The sequence below is a fragment of the Sapajus apella genome, unplaced genomic scaffold (genome assembly GCF_009761245.1).
Source record: "Sapajus apella isolate SASKATOON/1434 unplaced genomic scaffold, GSC_monkey_1.0 scaffold104, whole genome shotgun sequence".
Lineage (NCBI taxonomy): Eukaryota > Metazoa > Chordata > Mammalia > Primates > Cebidae > Sapajus > Sapajus apella.
The window spans coordinates 714,702-734,355 of NW_022437044.1; the positions used below are offsets into that span (position 1 = coordinate 714,702).

At 34.6% G+C, this 19,654-nt stretch overlaps 1 protein-coding gene across 6 annotated transcripts in view; it reads right to left on the bottom strand.

The window, feature by feature from the left end:
* CHM (CHM Rab escort protein) overlaps positions 1-19,654 on the bottom strand; it is a 182,384-nt gene that overhangs the window by 96,898 nt on the left and 65,832 nt on the right. For 3 of the 6 annotated variants that reach the window (XM_032258705.1, XM_032258706.1, XM_032258707.1), the window contains exons 3-7: positions 19,206-19,259; positions 18,957-19,067; positions 18,733-18,805; positions 15,526-15,650; positions 2,119-2,506 (exon numbers count right to left, since the gene is read on the bottom strand). In XM_032258705.1, coding sequence (XP_032114596.1) covers positions 2,119-2,506; positions 15,526-15,650; positions 18,733-18,805; positions 18,957-19,036 — 666 coding nt within the window. In that variant the 5' untranslated portion in view covers positions 19,037-19,067; positions 19,206-19,259. The remainder of the gene's footprint in view (positions 1-2,118; positions 2,507-15,525; positions 15,651-18,732; positions 18,806-18,956; positions 19,068-19,205; positions 19,260-19,654) is intronic. The other 3 variants (XM_032258704.1, XM_032258710.1, XM_032258708.1) reach the window with 2 other exon arrangements.

The following is a 19,654-nucleotide window of genomic DNA, read 5'->3' on the forward strand; positions in this document are numbered from 1 at the left end:
ATATGTATTAAATGACTTACATTTTAAAAACTGAAAATAAATCTCCTGTATTACCATGGTTATATGTGATTTAGATACTTCTGGTTTTGAAAATGAGTACAATAACTGATTCTTAGTTATTTTGTAGAATCTATTAAAAAATGAAAACTCTGTAGGACACAGTCCCAACTGCCTAGTCCACTGCCTCTAGACATGTTTGATTTTTACTTACAGTAGAGAACTGGTTACTACTGGCCATTCAAACCCATGAAAATACCCACAAGTCTCCTTCAGAGTATCTTCAAAAGTGTCAACTTCTAATTTAACTGTATTTTTCCTCCCACAACCAGCATTCATTTTCTTATACAACTGAATAATTTTCTACGCCAATTCCTACAATTAAAACAGTACCATCTTCTACCACTTCCCTTTGCAAGACACATACTAAATTTTAGCTAACATAAAGGTTACAGGCTTTTATGAAATAGCCTTGATTCTTAAACACATTTATATCATTATTTATTTAGGTAAAACATTCCAAATTCCAAGTAACTACTTCAAAATGGAATTTTCAGACAAAGCCCATTTGTTATTTGACTTCTTCCGTTTTTACGTTTTGTTTAACCTGTTTCACAAGAGTATTGTTCATGGGACCAGGAAGGTTATTAAACAGCTAGGATTAAACTTCCATCCACAGATGAACGGCCAAGGTAATGTGGAAAAAACCCTAGATTTCAAATCATGACAGGGTCAAAGCAAATGCAGAAGGTGGGAGAAATTGTGCGGAAGTATGAAGTAGAACCAATGCAATAGCCAATAACGCAAAATCAGACACAGAGTGCTACATGACAGACAGAACAATGGGTAGTAAAAAAAAAATTATATTTTCAGACATCAAGTTCAAAGGGAACAAGAGTATGAGGATACGGGATTTGCAGAAACAACTTGTGGAGGGCAATGTATTGGTCCCTCTCTGTTCCCCGGAACTTGAAGAAAGTACATTAAATTGAAAAGCTTAGTTTTGTGCTAGTTCTGTGGTAAGTCTGATGTTATTTACTATCCTCTCCTACTTCGTTTCAATTCCTTATTGTTTGTTCTCAATTTACAGGATTTAGTCTCTGATTTTCTCTACTGTTACCCTGCCCTGTATTGTAACCCTTTAAGGCCACAATCCTTTATCTTACTGGATTTCTATTCTTTTGCACTAAAAGGGTCTTGCTTCCTACAAACCCAATGCAACATTGTACCCTTCTAACACCAAGGGACCCCCTGTGAAGTTACAGTGAACTAATGTTCAAGTTAGTTATGTTCAGGAACATAACTGAAGACAATAGCTTTCTTCCCAGCCTTCCTGCCTCCATCACTATTAAATTTTCCTCTGAAGCTTTCAAACCTGAACACATGATTTTTTTGTGACATTTTTTTAAAATTATACTTTAAATTCTGGGATACAGGTGTAGAACATCCAAGTTTGTTACATAGGTATATACATATATATGTACATACATATATATATATATATATATATATACACACACACACACACATATATATATACACACACATATATTTATAGTGGTTTGTTGCACCCATCAGCCCAACATCCACATTAGGTATTTCTTCTAATGCTGTACTATCCCTCCCCTAGACCCCTAACCTCCGACAGGATTCGGTGCATGATGTTCCCCTTCCTGTGTCCATGTGAACACATGATTTTTAAAAATGCATTGGTTTATTTAGAGTATTCATCATAGTATAGTTGTGAAAATAGTTACTATACATAAAGGCTAAAAGAATTGATGGAAATTGACTGTAAATAATTTCTAAACAGGTCCATTAGAATTTTTCTTTTGATAGAATTCACAGTGTCCATGCATTAAGAGAATATTAGGTTGTACTATGTGCTCAAGTACAAAAGTATTCATCAAGTATAGATTAAAAACATATTTAAAGCATTTTAATGTGAGCACCTTAAATGTGTTTTTAATCTGCACTTAAGGAATATTTTAAATGAATTACAAACTTCTGGCTACTATCTCTTTACAAAACAAATGTTCTGCATCTCAGAGAATTACAAAAATTGGGTTTATGGGCTCAGATACTGTTTTCAATGCAAAGATGAATAAAATTGGTACTTACCTTTGATACTAAATCAATATTAAATCTCCTGCCTTCTTTAATAATTTGCGAGTAAGTAATTTTATTTTTCTTTGGCTGCTCTGTGGTATCTTCTGCTATAGGCACATTTTCACTCATTTCCTCTGTTGAAGTTGATGGCACACAAGTTTTATCATCACAATGGTTTTCTTTTTCCCCTGTCACTTCAGCACCATTTACTTCTAGCGCAGTCTCTGGATCATTGCTTGGAGTTTGTTCTATGAGGATTTCACAGCTCACAGTGCTTAATGACTCATCTTCCGTAGGCAGGCAGGCAGAATCTGCAGCTTCTGTGGAGTTTGTAGATGTCACAAGAGCATGATTTTTCTGCAGTGCACCAGCTTCTTCGACATCTTCATGCAAATCCTGACTAATAAGAAATTATAATAACAATCAACACCAGATTTTTGATAATTCTACCCTGCTACATTTTTATATTGCGTCAACTTTTCACAGCAACTTTTATTCCTTTAACCCTTTTATCAAGTTCAGTGTATTGTTTGGTTATGTGACTCAGACATTGAACATTCATCTGTTAATGTTTCAGTAAAATACGAAACACAATTAAGATTTGAAAAATATAAAGATTTCATGTCATATGCACATTTTTAAGAATTTAAGGCAGACGGGAATTGTATTTTGGAAGCAAATTACTACAGTGATGAAGAACACAGTCTTTTTTTTTTTTTAAATTGTACTTTAGGTTCTGGGGTACATGTGCAGATCATGTAGGATTGTTGCATAGGTACATACACTGGAAGGTGGTTTGCTGCCTTCATCCTCCCATCACCTATATCTGGTATTTCTCCCCTCATTATCCCTCCCCACTCCCTGCTGTCCCTCCCCTAGCCCCCTGCAACTGACCGCAGTGTGTGATGCTCCCCTAACTGTGTCCACGTGTTCTAATTGTTCAACACCAGCCTATGAGTGATAACATGCAGTGTTTGGTTTTCTAAAAGAACACAGTCTTAAGAATAACAGATCTTGGTTCAAACCCTGACTGTATGACTAGTAAGCTCTGTGAACTTAGACAAATTATTTATCCTCTCTGAGACCACCTCAATTATCCGTCTATGACACAGACATCATATCACCTATCTTACAAGGTTGCCTTGAAGATTAAATTAAGTACTGCATGCAAAGAGCCTGAAACACTGCCTGGGACATAGTAAATGCTCAACAGTGGTAGTTATCAAAGATTATTATTATTGAGGAATTCCTGACTTGGTGATATGACAGAAGACCTTCAATAAAGGGAAAAAAAATCTGCCATGAAAATATTAAGTTGGCCTATCACAAGGTGGTATCTAACAGGACCTTTCTGTATCATTTCCTGCCTCTTTTAGTACTGATGCTGATTACTCTAGTGGAAGCCCCATTTCCAAATTTATTACTAGAGTTAACATCCTTAGTTCACCATTGTCTTGATTTATAGAACAGGCTCCCATTCAGTCTGCCTGCTTTATGAATATCTCTGATATTTTATCCTCTACAGAACCCATTATTTTCACTGAGTTGCCACACTGCTCAATACCTGGCACAATGCCTTGTACGTGATAGGTCTTGGCAAGTAAAAATCTGCTAGCTGACTGCTCAAGAACTAACAGTACCCCTTCCTTGTATCAAATCTAAAATCTACCTCACAAAAAAATCTTCCTCTTCCTCAGACAGCCTTCCTTATTTACCAACCTTCTGGTTTAATCTCCACCTACTTTCCACCAGAGCATCTCTAATTCCGAGTTTATCAATTCTAATTGCCAAATCGTGACAGTTTGTTTGGTTCATGTCATTCGTTTCTTTCGTGATTTTCTTCCCACACTGCATAATATCATAATTCTTCCATTCTCAAACATAATCACACACGTTAATAAGCTGAAGAAAAAGTTTAAATTTCACTTCCAAGAAGTCTTCCTTAACCCAATTACACTCATCACTCTAATATACCATGCTCCCATAATACACACATGCAGTTTACCTTGCATGTATTTATCCATTCCTTTTTAATAGTCCTTTGGTTTTCCAGTGTATGCTTTATCTTCTGAGTCAGACTGTAATTCCTTGAGGGAATACATTAACCTCTTCCTTGTGTGCCCTTCACAACACCTACCACACTGCTCTATAGATGTGGTATCTGATAAATGCTTGATGAATAATGGTTTATACATGCAAAGGATATTTTTGTTTCAAACATGAAACAAACTTATTGCAAAAAACACAAAAAATAAGGTACAAAAAAAAACACTGTATTGTAAATCAGAAAGTCTGGGTTCAGTGAAAAAAATAAGTGCCTCATTAAAAATAACACAATGAACACTACAAAGACGATAAAAGAATAACAAAATAACACTCAAATGTCAAGAAATAAAATGCCATATTTACTGTTACAGTAATTCTAATAAAATCTCATAAAAAAAAAAACAGATTGATATCATTAACGTTACACGAACACTTTTGAGATCTAGGAAACTAAAGTGGGGAAAACACCCACATTATTCCCTGCATTCATCACTTAGGAAATACTTGGCAAGTCATTTTATCTCCCCGATTCACCACCTATAAAATAGAGATCAATCCACCTGCCTTACCTTTCATGAAACTGTGGTGAGATAAGTACACTAACAATGAAAAGTAGTTTATAAACTCTAAAAGGTTAATCAAATATGAGATACTAATCAAAAATAAGACAGTGTTAAACTACCACAGCTCAATAGTCAACTCAAAACCTATATAACGAGGTTTTCTGCATTCACATAATGAAAGCTCTTTGGCCACATAAACTCACAACAGCATGGCCATGTGGTTCTGAAGAAGACTGAGACCCGCGATGGGAGGCTGGTGTCCAAATCCTCTGATGTCCTGCCCAAGTGAACAGCTGCAACAGCCCCTCCGAGCCTGCCCCTCCCCTCCTGAGGCTGCTCCAGAGCCCAGAAGGGAGGTTGCTGTACAGGGGAGCACAGGGAACGGGAGACCCACCCAACGCTCAGCCCTAGCCCTCAGCCCACCCGCGGGGAGTTTACTGCCTGGGGACCCCCTTGCCCATGCCTCCAGCAGCAAAACAATTCAATTGGCTTTTTTTTTTTTTTTTTTTCCAAAAAAAAATCTCAGCTAGCTCGGAAAACTAAAAAAAAAAAAAAAAAAAAAAAGAATGAAGAGTGATAATATGAAAGGTGATTCATGCATTTTCTACAGAATTGATCACACTCTGTATTCACTTTTATTATTTTGAAAACCAACAAAACTAAAGTGTGTTCCATGAGGAATCTAAGGTGACAATTTTCAGCAGAAGTTCCATGTCTAATTTTTTTTTTTTTCTGGCAAAAGTTCCATGCCTAACTCTTAAAGCAAAAGTTCCATGTCTTTAATTTTAAGAAATGACAGGAAAATTAATTACATTTTACAGATAAAACAGAATACAGCAACTTCTCTTATTACAGACTATGATGATGACACCGTGGAAATTGAACATAGCAAATGATCTAGTCGGTGGCTCTCTATTACATTCTATGATAGGGGACCTTAAAGAGTGAATGAAATATATTAACCAGTACTGAACAACCTGGAAGATATAAGTCAAAATACTTAATTAAAGGTATAAGCAAAGAAAAAATTATTCTTTGAAAATTTTTTCTATATCAATAACTATCATTTTACTGTTCTCCACATTATAATTTGGTGAGATTCCTAGCACTAGAGGAAACGCAAGCAATAAAAATACAATATTGTCCTTACTTCCCATTAAAAACAACCATAGTATTTTTGGAGTTCTGCCAAGGTGGAAGTTAATACCTAATGAGAAGTTATAAAGATAGCCAAAAGCTCCTAAAACTCCATTTATGTCCTCAGCAAGCAAAATTCTGTTCGTCTAAAAGGGCTATCTTCCCCAGATTTAAAACTTTTTAATGTGGTAAAAGACATTTTCTCAAAAAGATTTTCAACCTTTCAGAGAAAACGTCAGAATACAGTAATAGTTCAATTCTATTAATTTAAAAGTGTTTGAAAACTATAAAAACACATTTACCAATTACAAAATAATGTAGATGCATTATAAGCCCTCAAATGAACCTCGATGTTCTAAGATATTACAATGATTTTACCATACACAGATGTTCCTTGACTTGTGATAGGGTTACATCCTGATAAACCCAATATAATAAGACAAAATGCATTTACTATCCCAATAAAACCATTAACAAAGTCAAAAAATCATAAGTCAAACCATCATAAGTTGCAGACCGTTGATAAAGGAAAACAATCTGCACCATTAAGGTTTTATAAAAATCTTCACTATCAAAATTGATTTCACAAATTAAATCGAGCCATTTACACTGCTAGCTTTAATTCCAAAGGTCATTTATAACAATAATTTTTGGATAATTTTTCTTCACAAAAACTGCTGAACACTGCTTTTTGTAAGTGTATTTTTCACTGATTGCCACAATTCATATATTACTCTGAGAATTTGGAGGTATAAATTCTGGTATCATCTAGTACCGTTTATCAATTAATAGTTATAACAAAGAAACACCTCGAAGTGAATGTGTCTTATGAGTACCTTGTAACAGTCAGCCTTTTAGATGAGTCAAATGAAAAACTGAGAACCAGGTGTTTAATTTATTCAGCACAGGTGTTCACCATTTATTTTTCAGCCATTTGCACCCTTTCTTTCCCAATTGACTTGCTACAGATATTGTATTCTTTGATGTTTATACTTTGTTCTAAGGCCATTCATTTCTGATTTTCACAGTATATATTTTACTGCTACCCAGCTGTTTATTCCTAAAATAAATGTTTAATGGCTATACATAAGAATTACAAAAATCAGACTATTCAAAAATTGTTGTTCTAGACAATGCAACACAAAAAGTGAAATCAATTTTGAATTGTTGCAATATGATACACTGGTAGATATAAATGTCCCTGTTTGTTACCATCCTAAAACGTTAACACATACTGTAGAATATAGATGAAATATCAACCTCTTGTCACGTTTACCCAAGAACAAAACTTCATAAAATGGTGTGCAGCAGGTACTGTTGGCTGCTTACTCAACAGCAATTACCCCTTTCTCCTTGCTTCAAGAGCCCCAATTTTGTCCCAATATTAGAAGTTGCTGAGTCCTTGGGGATGGATCATGACAGATTAAAGCCAATTAGGATAACTGTACTTCCCTTTGCTGGTGATTGATTTATGAGTGAGTACATTACCAAGTTTTAGCCAATAAGATAATGAAGAGTCTGCTGGAGGCCTTTATTCATGACTTTCCAGGATAATGGAAAAGCACAAATATGTTAGGAAAACCTCTTCCCTCTTTTTCTCATGTTTAGAGATTTTTTGTTATGTGAGATCCTCTTCGAAATCCTGGCAAACATCTTGTAACTCTGAATGGAAAGCTAAGAGAAGTGTAGAGTAGCTGCCCCAGTGCTCTGATTGGCTGAAGCAGCACAATTACAAGTCACCTACCCACCCACCCACTTAGCCATGTACTTGTTTAAACCACATTTAGTTGGGTACTGTGTCACGTCTGGCCTAAAACACACTTAACTGTAGACAGTGATGAGTAATTTCCTCCAAATTGTAAAAATTACAAGTGATTTTACATTTTATTTTTATCCCTTTCTTCTAATTGGTATTATTGCTCAAGAAGCTCCTATTGCTTGTATAATTTTTAAGTTAAAATTTAAGAATTCAAAATAAATCAGTAGAATTTTAGATTCCTATTACCAAAAAAATCTTTATTTTTGGTATGAATACATTAGAGAGTTGGTTCATTTGAATGTAACAAACAAGTTTTCAACCTGCTTTAATATTATACCAGAAAAAGGAAAACAATGTTCAATAAAATGCAGAAAATAGGGTAGAAAACATACAAAGTTATTGTTAACATTTTAGAAAGATAAAATCTCTTCTCACTAAATAAACTACATGACATTATGTAATTAACAAGCAACAATATTTTACCTAAGAATAATCTGAGGTTGTGTGACTTAAGTGTGAGTTAACATATTGCGCCTTTTAATAGTCTGTTAAAGATCTAAAACTAGAAACAATAGCTACTTTCATTTTCCTACATAAACTAATAAACTATTCCATGGTAAGAAAGAACTCTCATACACTGTTGGTAGGAATGCAAATCAGTATAGCCATTATGGAAAACAGTATAGAAGTTCCTCAAAAAATTAAAAATAGAACTATTATATGATCCAGAATCTTCACCCTCACTACCAGGTAGATAGCCAAAGGAAATGAAATCAGTAGGCTGAAGAGACATCTGCACTCCCATGTTTATTGCAGGACTATTCACAATTGCCAAGATATGGAATCAACCTAAATGCCCATCAATAAATGAATTAATAACAAAAATGTGGTATAAATACACAACAGGATACTACTCAGCCATAAAAATAATTAAATATTGTCATTTGTGACAACATGGATGAGCCTGAAGAACATTATGTTAAGTGAAATAAGCTAAGAACAGAAAGAAAAACACTGCATGATCTCACTCATATGTGGAATCTAAAAAACTTCACAGTGGTTACCAGAGACTTGGGAGAATAAGAGGGAGAGTGGAGATGAGGAAGAGGTTGGTCAGTGAGTATAATGTCACAGTTAGGCAGGAAGAATAAATTCTGGTACTCTATCACACAGTAAGGTGACTATAGCTGATAGTAAAACATTGTATATTTCTTTTTTTTTTTTTTTTGAGACCGAGTCTTGCTCTGTCGCCCAGGCTGGAGTGCAGTGGTGCGATCTTGGCTCACTGCAACCTCCGCCTCCTGGGTTCAAGTGATTCTTGTTCCTCAACCTCCCAAGTAGCTGGGATTACAGGCATGCACCACCATGTCCAGCCAATTTTTTGTACTTTTAGTAGAGATGAGGTTTCACCATGTTGCCCAGGCTGGTCTCGAACTCTTGACCTCAGGCAATCTACCTGCCTCTGCCTGTCAAAACGCTGGAATTACAGGTGTGAACCACCATGCCTGGCCTGCATTGTATATTTCAAATAGCTAGAAGACATGATTCTGAATGTTCTCACAAAATAATAAAAAAGGCTTAAGATGACAGATATGCTAATTAGCCTGATTTGACCATTTGATCATTCCATGTTTATATGTATCAAAACGCATCGTACCCCATAAATGTATACAATTATCATGTATCAATTTAAAAAGTCCTATGGTATATAAACTGGTCTCAACAACTAAAAAATATTGTATTCTTCCCACAGCTTCCTAACACTGGGAGTTAGGCACTTTAATTTCTCATTACAGATATAACTACATTACAATACTATATAGTATTCCAGTGAATTAAAGAAGTAAATGCACTTTCTAAGGCGCTAGTCTTCACAAAGGAAATACTTTATTCACTTGGTGGAACAGTTCCCTTGATATGCATACATGTGTTTACTTGATGACTGAAATACAACATGATACAATGGAAATAGCATCTGTTTTTTAATTAGAAAAACACAAGTTTAAATTTGGCTGCACTATCTCTGGCATTCCCTGATCTACAGTCTGTCAGTAAGAGGTACCTATAGTTGATGCACATGGCTGTTGCACAGAATAAATGAAATTAATACGTAAAGCAACAGGTTACAGCAGTTGCCACAAAGATAATATCCAATAAATGCTAGTCCTTTTTCATTTCCCTTCCATAACTCGATTGTATAATCACAAAAAATCACTTCAATCAAAAACAATCTTTGTATGGCAAAAATATTTTAGGTCCAAAATATTAAGTAGCCCACTTAGTGTAAGGCGGAATCAGGAAAACAATGATCTGATAAAACAATCTGGATAGTTCTTTAGAGTTTATGATGCTCGAACCTAGCCTATAACAGCAGAATAATTACTACAATTGACATTTTAGTATTTAGCCTGTTTTGCAACACCGAAAGTATTTAATGTTGAAATTATCATGAAAATCTTTAAGTTGAATGATACTTCAGAATATTTTTTAAAGTCATGGCAATCAAAAAATAACTATCCTATATATTTACATTAGAATACAGTAGATTGACTTGCCACATACTTTGAGGTATTTTCCAGGCAGTGGTAATGGGTTTGCACCACTCCATTTGAATTCTTGCCCAGTCATCCTTGCAATCAAAAATAAAATATTAGGAGGCTATCAGTATAGCTATAATATTGCCTATGGCCAAGAAATACACATTTTACTCTTCCTTAATGTTACATAATCAAGTGGCATATGTGAAAATCAAACCATAGATTCTAGCCAAATAAACACCAACTCTATAAATAAGCTAAGTCATCTGGTCTAAAGTGATAAGGCATAGTATTTTAGTCTTCATATCATTATAATGTCATTTTTACACGATGTTTTGGAAATTTACAAAAACATTTAAAACAGTATCCCACAAATATAGTGCACCAATGATTCAAGTTTGATGTCTATTTATTTACTTGCTTGATACAAGTAAATACAGTAGACTCTTGGCATGAATGACCTTACAAAGAGTAGTACTTTTGGTAATTTGTCATTTGGTCAGGTTATGGATTTAAATTGCATATGCTGAGAAAGTATGTACAAGAACAATATATTCAGCAAATGTGAGACCTCAAATGCTTGCCCAGCATTAGTGTATAATTAAAATGTCCTCAAGAAGTGATGACGACTTCCTTTCTGGGAAAAAAAAAAAATAGGGCTCATTAAATGAGCCTCAGGATAAGTAGAAAACACAATTAACCTGTGCCATACAGCTGTGGATAGAAAACACATGACTCACAACAGAAAATAGATTCTTAAAAACAAAACTAAACCAACAAACAAAAATCAACCAGTGGAAAGAAAGGTATAAAACTTTTTCTCTTTACTGAACACCTAATTGTCCAGATAGAAAATCCCAAGTTATCTACAAAAAAGCTTCCAGAACTGGGAAGTTAATTCAGCAAGATTTCAAGAAACATCCAAGATCAAAACATAAAAGGCAAGTGCACTGCTACACAGTAGCAATGAGAATGTGAAAACCAAAATTAAAAAGACAATACCATTTACAATTGTTCAAAAGAAAATTAAATATTTAGGTATGCAATTAACAAAATGTACAAGATCAGTATGCTGAAAATTACAAAATTCTGTTGAAGAAAATCAAAGATGAGCTTCATAAACAGAGAGACATACCATGTTCATAAATTAGAAGGCACAAAATAATAAAGAGGTCAATCCTCCCAAACTAATCTGTAGTATTAACGCAATTATTATCAAAATCTCGCAAGGTTTTTTTTTTTTTTTTTTTTTTTTTTTTTTTTTTTTTTGGCATAGACAAGCTTATTTAAACATATATACGGAAAGGCACAACTCTGGGATATATAACAACCTTGACAAGGAAAAATAAATTGGGAGGAATTTACCTGATAGTAAAGCTTATCGCACAGCTGCAGTAATAAAATCAATGCGGTATTGGTGGAGGAAAAAACATATAGATCAATGCAACAGGATAAAGAACCTCATAATAGACTCACCCAAGTGCAACCAACTGATTTTTGACAAAAATAAAAATGTAATTCAACACCAATAGATGGTGTTGAAGCAACTAGATATCCTTAGACTGAAAAACAAAAAAAAATACTGACTAAAACGTACAACATAAAAATATATTTTTTTAAAAAAATAAGAGACAGTCTATATCTATAGGTAGGCAAAATGTTCTCAGACTTCACACCAAAAGAATAATCCAATTGATAAATTAGACCTCATCAAGATTAAAAATATTTGCTCTGCAAAGTATCCTATTTAAAGAGGATGAAAAGAAAAGCTGGAGACGTGGGTAAAATATTCTCCATCCACATTTCTGGCAAAGGATGCATATTTAGAATTTTTTTTTTTTTTTTAGTTCTGAAAACTCAACAGTAAAAAACTAATCCAAGTTAAAAAAGAAGCAAAAGACATGAACAGACACGTCACCAAAAATGGTATACGAATGGAAAATAAGAGAACGTGAAAAAATATTCAAAATCAGAAATCAGAATGGCCAAAATAAGAAAGTGACACCACCAAATTAAGGTAAATATGTGGAGAAAATGGATTACTCACATTTTCTGGTGGGAATGTAAGTACAGATCCTCTGAAACAGCTCGGCAGTTTCTTTTAAAGCTAAACGTGCAATTACCATATGACCCAGCAATTACAAGCGTGGGTATTTATTCCAGAGAAATGAAAACTTTTATCCTAAACAAAGTCACATAAAAATCCATACACAAAAATGAATAGTAACTTTATTTATAATAGCAAAAACTAGAAAGTCAGATGTTTTTCAATGGGTGAATGATTAAACAAACTGTAGTAAATCCATTACTGTGGAATTATCATCAAAATTATCAAAATTAATTGTAATAAATATTACATTACATTACATTAATTGTAATGAATAGTAATTCAGTGATGAAGAATGAACAAACTACTAATGTACACAATAACCTGGATGACTCTCCAGGGAATTATGCTGAGTGAAAAAAGCCAATGCCAAAACATTACAAAGTATACAGTTCTACTTATATAATATTCTTAAAATGACAAGATTACAGAGATGGAAAACAGATTAGTGGTTGTCAGGAGTTATGGATGGTACAGGTAAGAAGTAGATCAGATGTGCTTATTGAAAAACAGTAGTAGGAATCCTTGTGGTGATGGAACTACAACTTGACTGTGACAGTGAATACATGAACCGACAAATGTGATGAAATTGTATGGAACTAAACACACACAAACAAACTCCATATCCGCAAAACGTAACATTAATATCAATAACACGTTTCAAAAAGCAATGACAAAAAGCCAGAAACCTGCACCATATTTTTCATTACTTACAAAACAGTATCCATGAAGACCTTGCAATGTATCCTTCAAGAATGTTAAAGATCTACTATACAGTGATACTCTTACTCAAGAGGAAATAAGAGAATTTTCTAGATAACGAAAGCTCATCTCTTAAAATGGTACAATTTTTATTCTAACCATTTTTAATACTCATCTTTCTAAAATGTACTTCAAATCCCCTACTTTTTTAAGTGGGGGATAAACAATATTATTTAATTTTGCCTGAAGACAGTGGGGTACAATTATGATCATCAACTGTTATACTGTACTATAATGTAGTGATGGCCTTGAGGTATCTTCAGATATGAAAAGCCATTTACCCATACACTAAATGGCCCAAAGTCTGCTTTCAGCTTGCCACTGCTGTCTTCTCCTTTATTAGTCTACCAAGTAGCACTTAAAATGATACCATGTTAGAGCCCAGAGAGACTTCTGAGATCACCTAGTCCAAACCCTTCAAATTTTATTAATGGCAAAACACAGACTCAAAATAGAGACGTCTCTTGCTCAGTATCACATAGCAAGTTAAGGACTAGTCTCCATGTGGTTCTCAGTGTGCTTGCTTCTAGCAGGTAATCCTTTCCTATTTGTTGCTTTAAACTACAATGGTAGGAGAAACACACATACACACACACACACACACACACAATATGAGGTTGTCAGAAATGGAGAAACACACACACACACACACACACACACACACACACAATGAGGTTGTCAGAAATATGTATTAAATAAATAAGGCTTTCGATTTAAGTCAGGGAGTGCCAGTGATGACCTCTCATACAATGTAAAACTTTGTGACAGCTATTTTGGCCCTAGCCCCTTTCATATAATCACAGGTTTGTGAATATCATCCGATAGATTAAGGATGCCACAGTATTGCTGGGGTTAAGTGAGATATTGTTAGTCCTATTTACCCATGTTGACAGCACTTACTATAGACAGCCCTTACAGATGGATTTTCTGTACTTTCTCTGCTTTCCTGGATGTTCTCAAGGCTCTTCCTGCTTACTATGACAGTAATAACCAGCTAACTTTTCCAAGTGAATTAAGACGTATAGAACATTATCCCCGTTCACTTTTTGTTCCACACTCTAACTGGCAAGAGAAACATATAACAGAGTTCTATTTCATTGTCTTCAAACAAACCTTCCACCACCAACCATGTGCTTTCTCACTTTGAGAAGTTACACAAATGAAACTGAAGAGATCAGGAACTGAAAATGAGATAATTTTCTTTGTATTCAAAATGCATAAACTCAGCCTCATTAGAAACTATTAACCTCAATTATCATAAAAAGTAATCAGAGGCCTTGAAGTAACAAAAGTATAATACCTCTCAGAAGGCCAGTATGACTGTCACTATACTGTAGTCAAGTATTATTCACAGGCACACAAGAAAGTTACCAAATATTTATTCCTCATTTCATTAAGGCATATGCCTTTTCAGTTCAAATCATCTTCTTTTTTAAAACTTTCAGCACTGGCTCTGAAAAATATCTAGTGAGCTATACCTTTAAATACCAAACGGCATTTAGCATTATACAAATTATAATCTATACCTAATATTTCAAAGGCTGTGCTTTTGCAGAAAATCACAGAACACAAACTGTATATTATGGGGAAAAAATGCTATTCACATGAAAGATATGAACGTAGGTTAAGAAGTTAAGCACATGTTCCCAAACTTTTCACAGGCTCACATTAAACACTCTGCCACGACAGTGATGTGTGAGATGACAAGGCATATCCTGAAGAATCTCTGGCGTGTTGAATTTTAAATTTTAATTACTATTAAAGTGCCTGCCAGTCTGATGTTCTAAACCTCTGGACTCTGTAACTACTTGAATGATTTAACTATGTGATTATTACCTTTCAACCTGTCGATCATATGTCATCTGAAAAAGTAAACTATTCCAATTGTTTTTAAACAGTGAACCTCTCACTCAGAAGGAGATACTTAAAACACTGTAATTTCTGACTGTTCTAGACTAATTTACCAAAATATGTACTGAAACATTATGCCCACATGATTTAATTTTTTTATTCAAAACTTAATCTTCCATTTTGCTACACTGAGTATTATCCAAGAAAGATGGTATAGTTGGAAGAACACTGGAGCAGGAGGAAAAAACTCTGGAATTTAATCTTAAGCTCCACCACTCCAGGGCTTGGGTGTGGACCTGCCATTTACCAAGCCATGTGACCTTCTGCAAACTACTTAATCTCTTTAAGCTCCACTGAGGATTCTGTAAAAACTCCAACTATTAGTCCTAGTATCTGCCCTACTCTACCACAGAATTGTTTCAATGAAATGAGATAATGTATTTCAAACAGCTTGGTAAATTCAAAGGCAATCAGGTAAGATGTTATCATTACTACCTAAACAGAGGAAACTCAAAGTTCCATTTAAAAACAGGCAAAACCAGCATATCAATGTGCCTTGTAGCAGCCACTGCCACATAAATCTTTATTGTTGGCTTCTTCTGAAGAAGAGTAAAAAAGTCATTAACTTAGTTTACCTTCAGTAAAGATTTTTCATACCTGGCATAACAAAATACTTCCACATGTTGAATAGTTTTGTCCTTCCTGCTAAGAGCAATGGCTTCTTCATTTTCAAGGATATGGTCTTGCCACACTGGACTGTCATTTACAATGTCACTGTTTTCCTAAACAAAACACAGATCAGAAGTTTTAATCAAAGTGGCCAGTGAGAAACATGTAATTTTTTGAGAAAATTCACCTCTTGTCTAAATTCATGCTTATTTCCTCTCACCAAAACTCAAAGGATATCACCTCAGAGTCACCAAAGTCCAACAAGTTTTCCAACTTCAAAGAAAGGAGAGAAAAACAATGTGTAAAATCTGTATTATCAAAAACTAGCTCTGATTTACAGATTTCTATCAGGGTAGCTGAAATTTTGAAAAAGTCATTCAGACATGGCTGTTTGGACATTGCTTAAGAACTAGGACAACTAACCCTCTATCTGCTGAGAATCAAGTATATCTGTTATGTACATTACTTGTTAATAAAAACAGAGACTTTTTTGGGGTTTTTTTTTGTTTGTTTGTTTTTTTTACATTTTTTGGTCGAAACAGCAGAGTTAAAATAACTTCATTCTATTTATTTTCAGGTCTTTGAAGGTTGGTCACTTGTCATGTCAAATTTTGATTACATGTAAAAGTACTTTTGAAAAATACTCAGCCCAGTATAACTAAGGGCTTTCTAATAATTAGTCCATGAATACCTTATAAAACGAGAAAGACAAGTTGAAAGTGGTCTGTTAAAATTTTCAGTGATTACATTTTATGGAGTATTTGAATATAGAGCATTTTTAAAGGTGTCAAGATTACCTTTTTCAAATGTTAAGGATCAATTTTTAATCTGTTTAAAATTTTAAGCTGTTTAATACACATCTTTCTCAAGGAAAACTTTTTGAAATTCTATTATACATACTCAAGGAACTGGTAGGAAAATAGAATTACAATATCTTTTAAGTAAATTCATCTCAGAAAATTTCAAAACTTACAAATTTCATAAAGGCAATACATATTTTTAAAAGGCTTTGTTGTCCTGAGTTTAACACTTTAATCTGAAGAAAAGCAGTGACATACAGCTCTTACTATCAAGTATAATATTAGATAGTAATAAACATCCCAATGTAAGTAGAAGAGAAGGCAAAGTACAAGAATTTTGAATGTGTAGACATGAGGTTATCAGCCTAGGAAAAGAACTGTGGAACAGAGAACGGGGTGGAGAGAGAAAAAGACAGTGGCAGAGTCAAGATTCTGTAGTGAAATAATCATTAAAATAAACACAACTTGGGCCGGGCGTGGTGGCTCAAGCCTGTAATCCCAGCACTTTGGGAGGCCGAGGCAGGTGGATCATGAGGTCAAGAGATCGAGACCATCCTGGTCAACATGGTGAAACCCCGTCTCTACTAAAAATACAAAAAATTAGCTGGGCATGGTGGTGCGTGCCTGTAATCCCAGCTACTCAGGAGGCTGAGGCAGGAGAATTGCCTGAACCCAGGAGGCGGAGGTTGCGGTGAGCCGAGATCGCGCCATTGCACTCCAGCCTGGGTAACAAGAGTGAAACTCCGTCTCAAAAAATAAATAAATAAATAAATAAATAAAATAAAAAATAAACACAACTTGAACAAAAACATTTTTATTTGAATAAATCTAAAACATTACCAAATTTCTTTTTTTTACTTTCCATTCAGACAATTGGGGCATATTATTGCTGGTCTGAGAATCTACACTGAATTTTCTCATGGAAGTACTAAATACGCCTAAAAATAAAGTGACCCTCACACACACTTCTCAAAAATAAGGTACAAAAAAGAGTTTCTGATCAAAGTAAATACATGAATATTTAAGCATATAGACAAAACAGTTAAATATCTACTCATTTTCTCTCTTGACTTACACAGTTTGAATTATCATATGAAATGCTACTTTACAAATATTGCTTGTTTCTTCATGCTCATTTCATGCAACAATATTCAAACTGCATTTTCACAGCATCTTCAGTATCAATGTTTTTGTCATCATGAGAGGCACTTTTTGAATCATGTACACCATTAAATGAATCAATCAATATAACAGTGCTTGGTACATGATAAATGCTGAACAAGTCTTAGTTAACTGAATACAATTTTCTAAACTATATCATCCTCCTTTCCAAATATTCTAAATTCTTTTGAGATACAGCAGTTTCTGATTCTCTGTATAATGCTCTCAGCAGAAATTTCATTTCAAGCCACATGTACCCATCTGAATAAGACTAGGACAACTTTTTAAATCTGTCTTATGAAAGTTGGCAATCTCCATAGCTGACTCTCCATATTATGCTATATAGGATCCCTAAAAAGTTTCTTTATAATTGTATTCAACAGCTTAGTATTGAGATCCTACCCTTAGAAAGTAATTACTGAATTCATACTAAATTTCTTTGATTTTTCTTTTTGTTGATTCTGTCAGGTGACCTCTACAAGTGCAAAACCACCACTGAGATTATTTCAAATTAATTTATCTTCCCCAAATTGTTAGGAGTATTTTGGTTTTTGTTCAAAATACACTAACTCTAAGAGCAACCTGTAAATGTTAGATTTTATAAGTACTGGGATATTTTTTCTAAAGATTAGTTTGGGGGGAAAATTATTGTCTTTTATTTGGGTATAAAGAATAATTAGGAAATGGCTATTAAATACATACAGTTTACTCTTCAGTCAACATTTATATGTCTTTTTTTTTTTTTTTTTTTTGAGACGGAGTGTCACTCTGTTACCCAGGCTGGAGTACAGTGGCCCAATCTCAGCTCACTGCAACCTCCACTTCCCGGGTTCAAGTGATTCTCCTGCCTCAGCCTCCTGAGTAGCTGGGACTACAGGAGCATGCAACCACGCCTGACTAATTTTTGGATTTTTAGTAGAAACAAGATTTTGCCATGTTGGCCAGGCTGGTCTCAAACTCCTGACCTCAGGTGATCCGCCCGCCTCAGCCTTCCAAAGTGTTGGGATTACAGGCATGAGCTACTGCGCCCAGCTTCTGTTTATATTTAAAAAGGGATAAAAACATTGGAAAAATATTAGCTGAAACGGTGACTGCATAATTTTTTGTAAAATAAATGAATTAAAAAAATAAAGAATCAATCCTATATCACAGATGAAGTTTAGGGTTTTCTTCAATGCAGGGTTACTATGTAACATACAACTAAGCAAATTAAAATGTCAGACACAAACTTTACCTGATATTCCTCTAGCCAGGACAACAGACCTGAAAAGCTAAAACTGGCCCAGTTTCCTCCATAGTAGCTTCTTCTGTAACAATTAAAAAAAAAGAGTAAAGGAAAGGGTATAAAAATCAATTCACTGATGTTCATCAACAAACCGTCTTTAACACTTAAACTCACTTCACTTTTTAATATTACTGCCTCAAGAGTTCAAAAGTACATATAATTGGAATGCTTACATAAGTAGAAGTGGTAAGCTAAAAGTGGGCCCCTCAGATCCCAAAGTAAATTTTTCATCACATAAGGAGTTTAAAAACATCTTTGGCTTCCTTAAAGTTTTCTCCACTGATTTTTTTTTAATTGCATTTTAGGTTTTGGGGTACATGTGAAGAACATGCAAGACTGTTGCATAGGTACACATGTGGCAGTGTGATTTGCTGCCTTCCTCCCCTTCACCTATATCTGGCATTTCTCCCTTCTCCACTGATTATGTGAACAGTTTGACATGGGTACTGAGCAGGTAACATGAATATATATGACTCCTGAGTTAAGAAAAGTGGCAAGGAAGAAAACCTTGATAGATCTCAAAGAAAGCTACTGAAAAACTGCTAAGTGTTCCGTAAGTACAGTACTTAAATCTCCTCTTCCTCCACGACCACCTCATCACCACCAAACCCATCTCCAACACAAAACACACACACATACACACAATTGGCTCCTCTAGATAAAGGAGAAGATCTTGTATTATCGTTAGCCTTTAAAGCCAAAAATAAAAGATGACCCTGGGAAATAGTTATTCCTATCACATCAAGCCATTTGCAATACGTATAATAGGAACAAAATTCTCACTAATAACTGGGTGAGGTATTCTTCTTCATTCCTCAGTCCTGTGAAGATCACTGTTTCGGACAACCCAGAGGGCTCCTAACCAGGATCA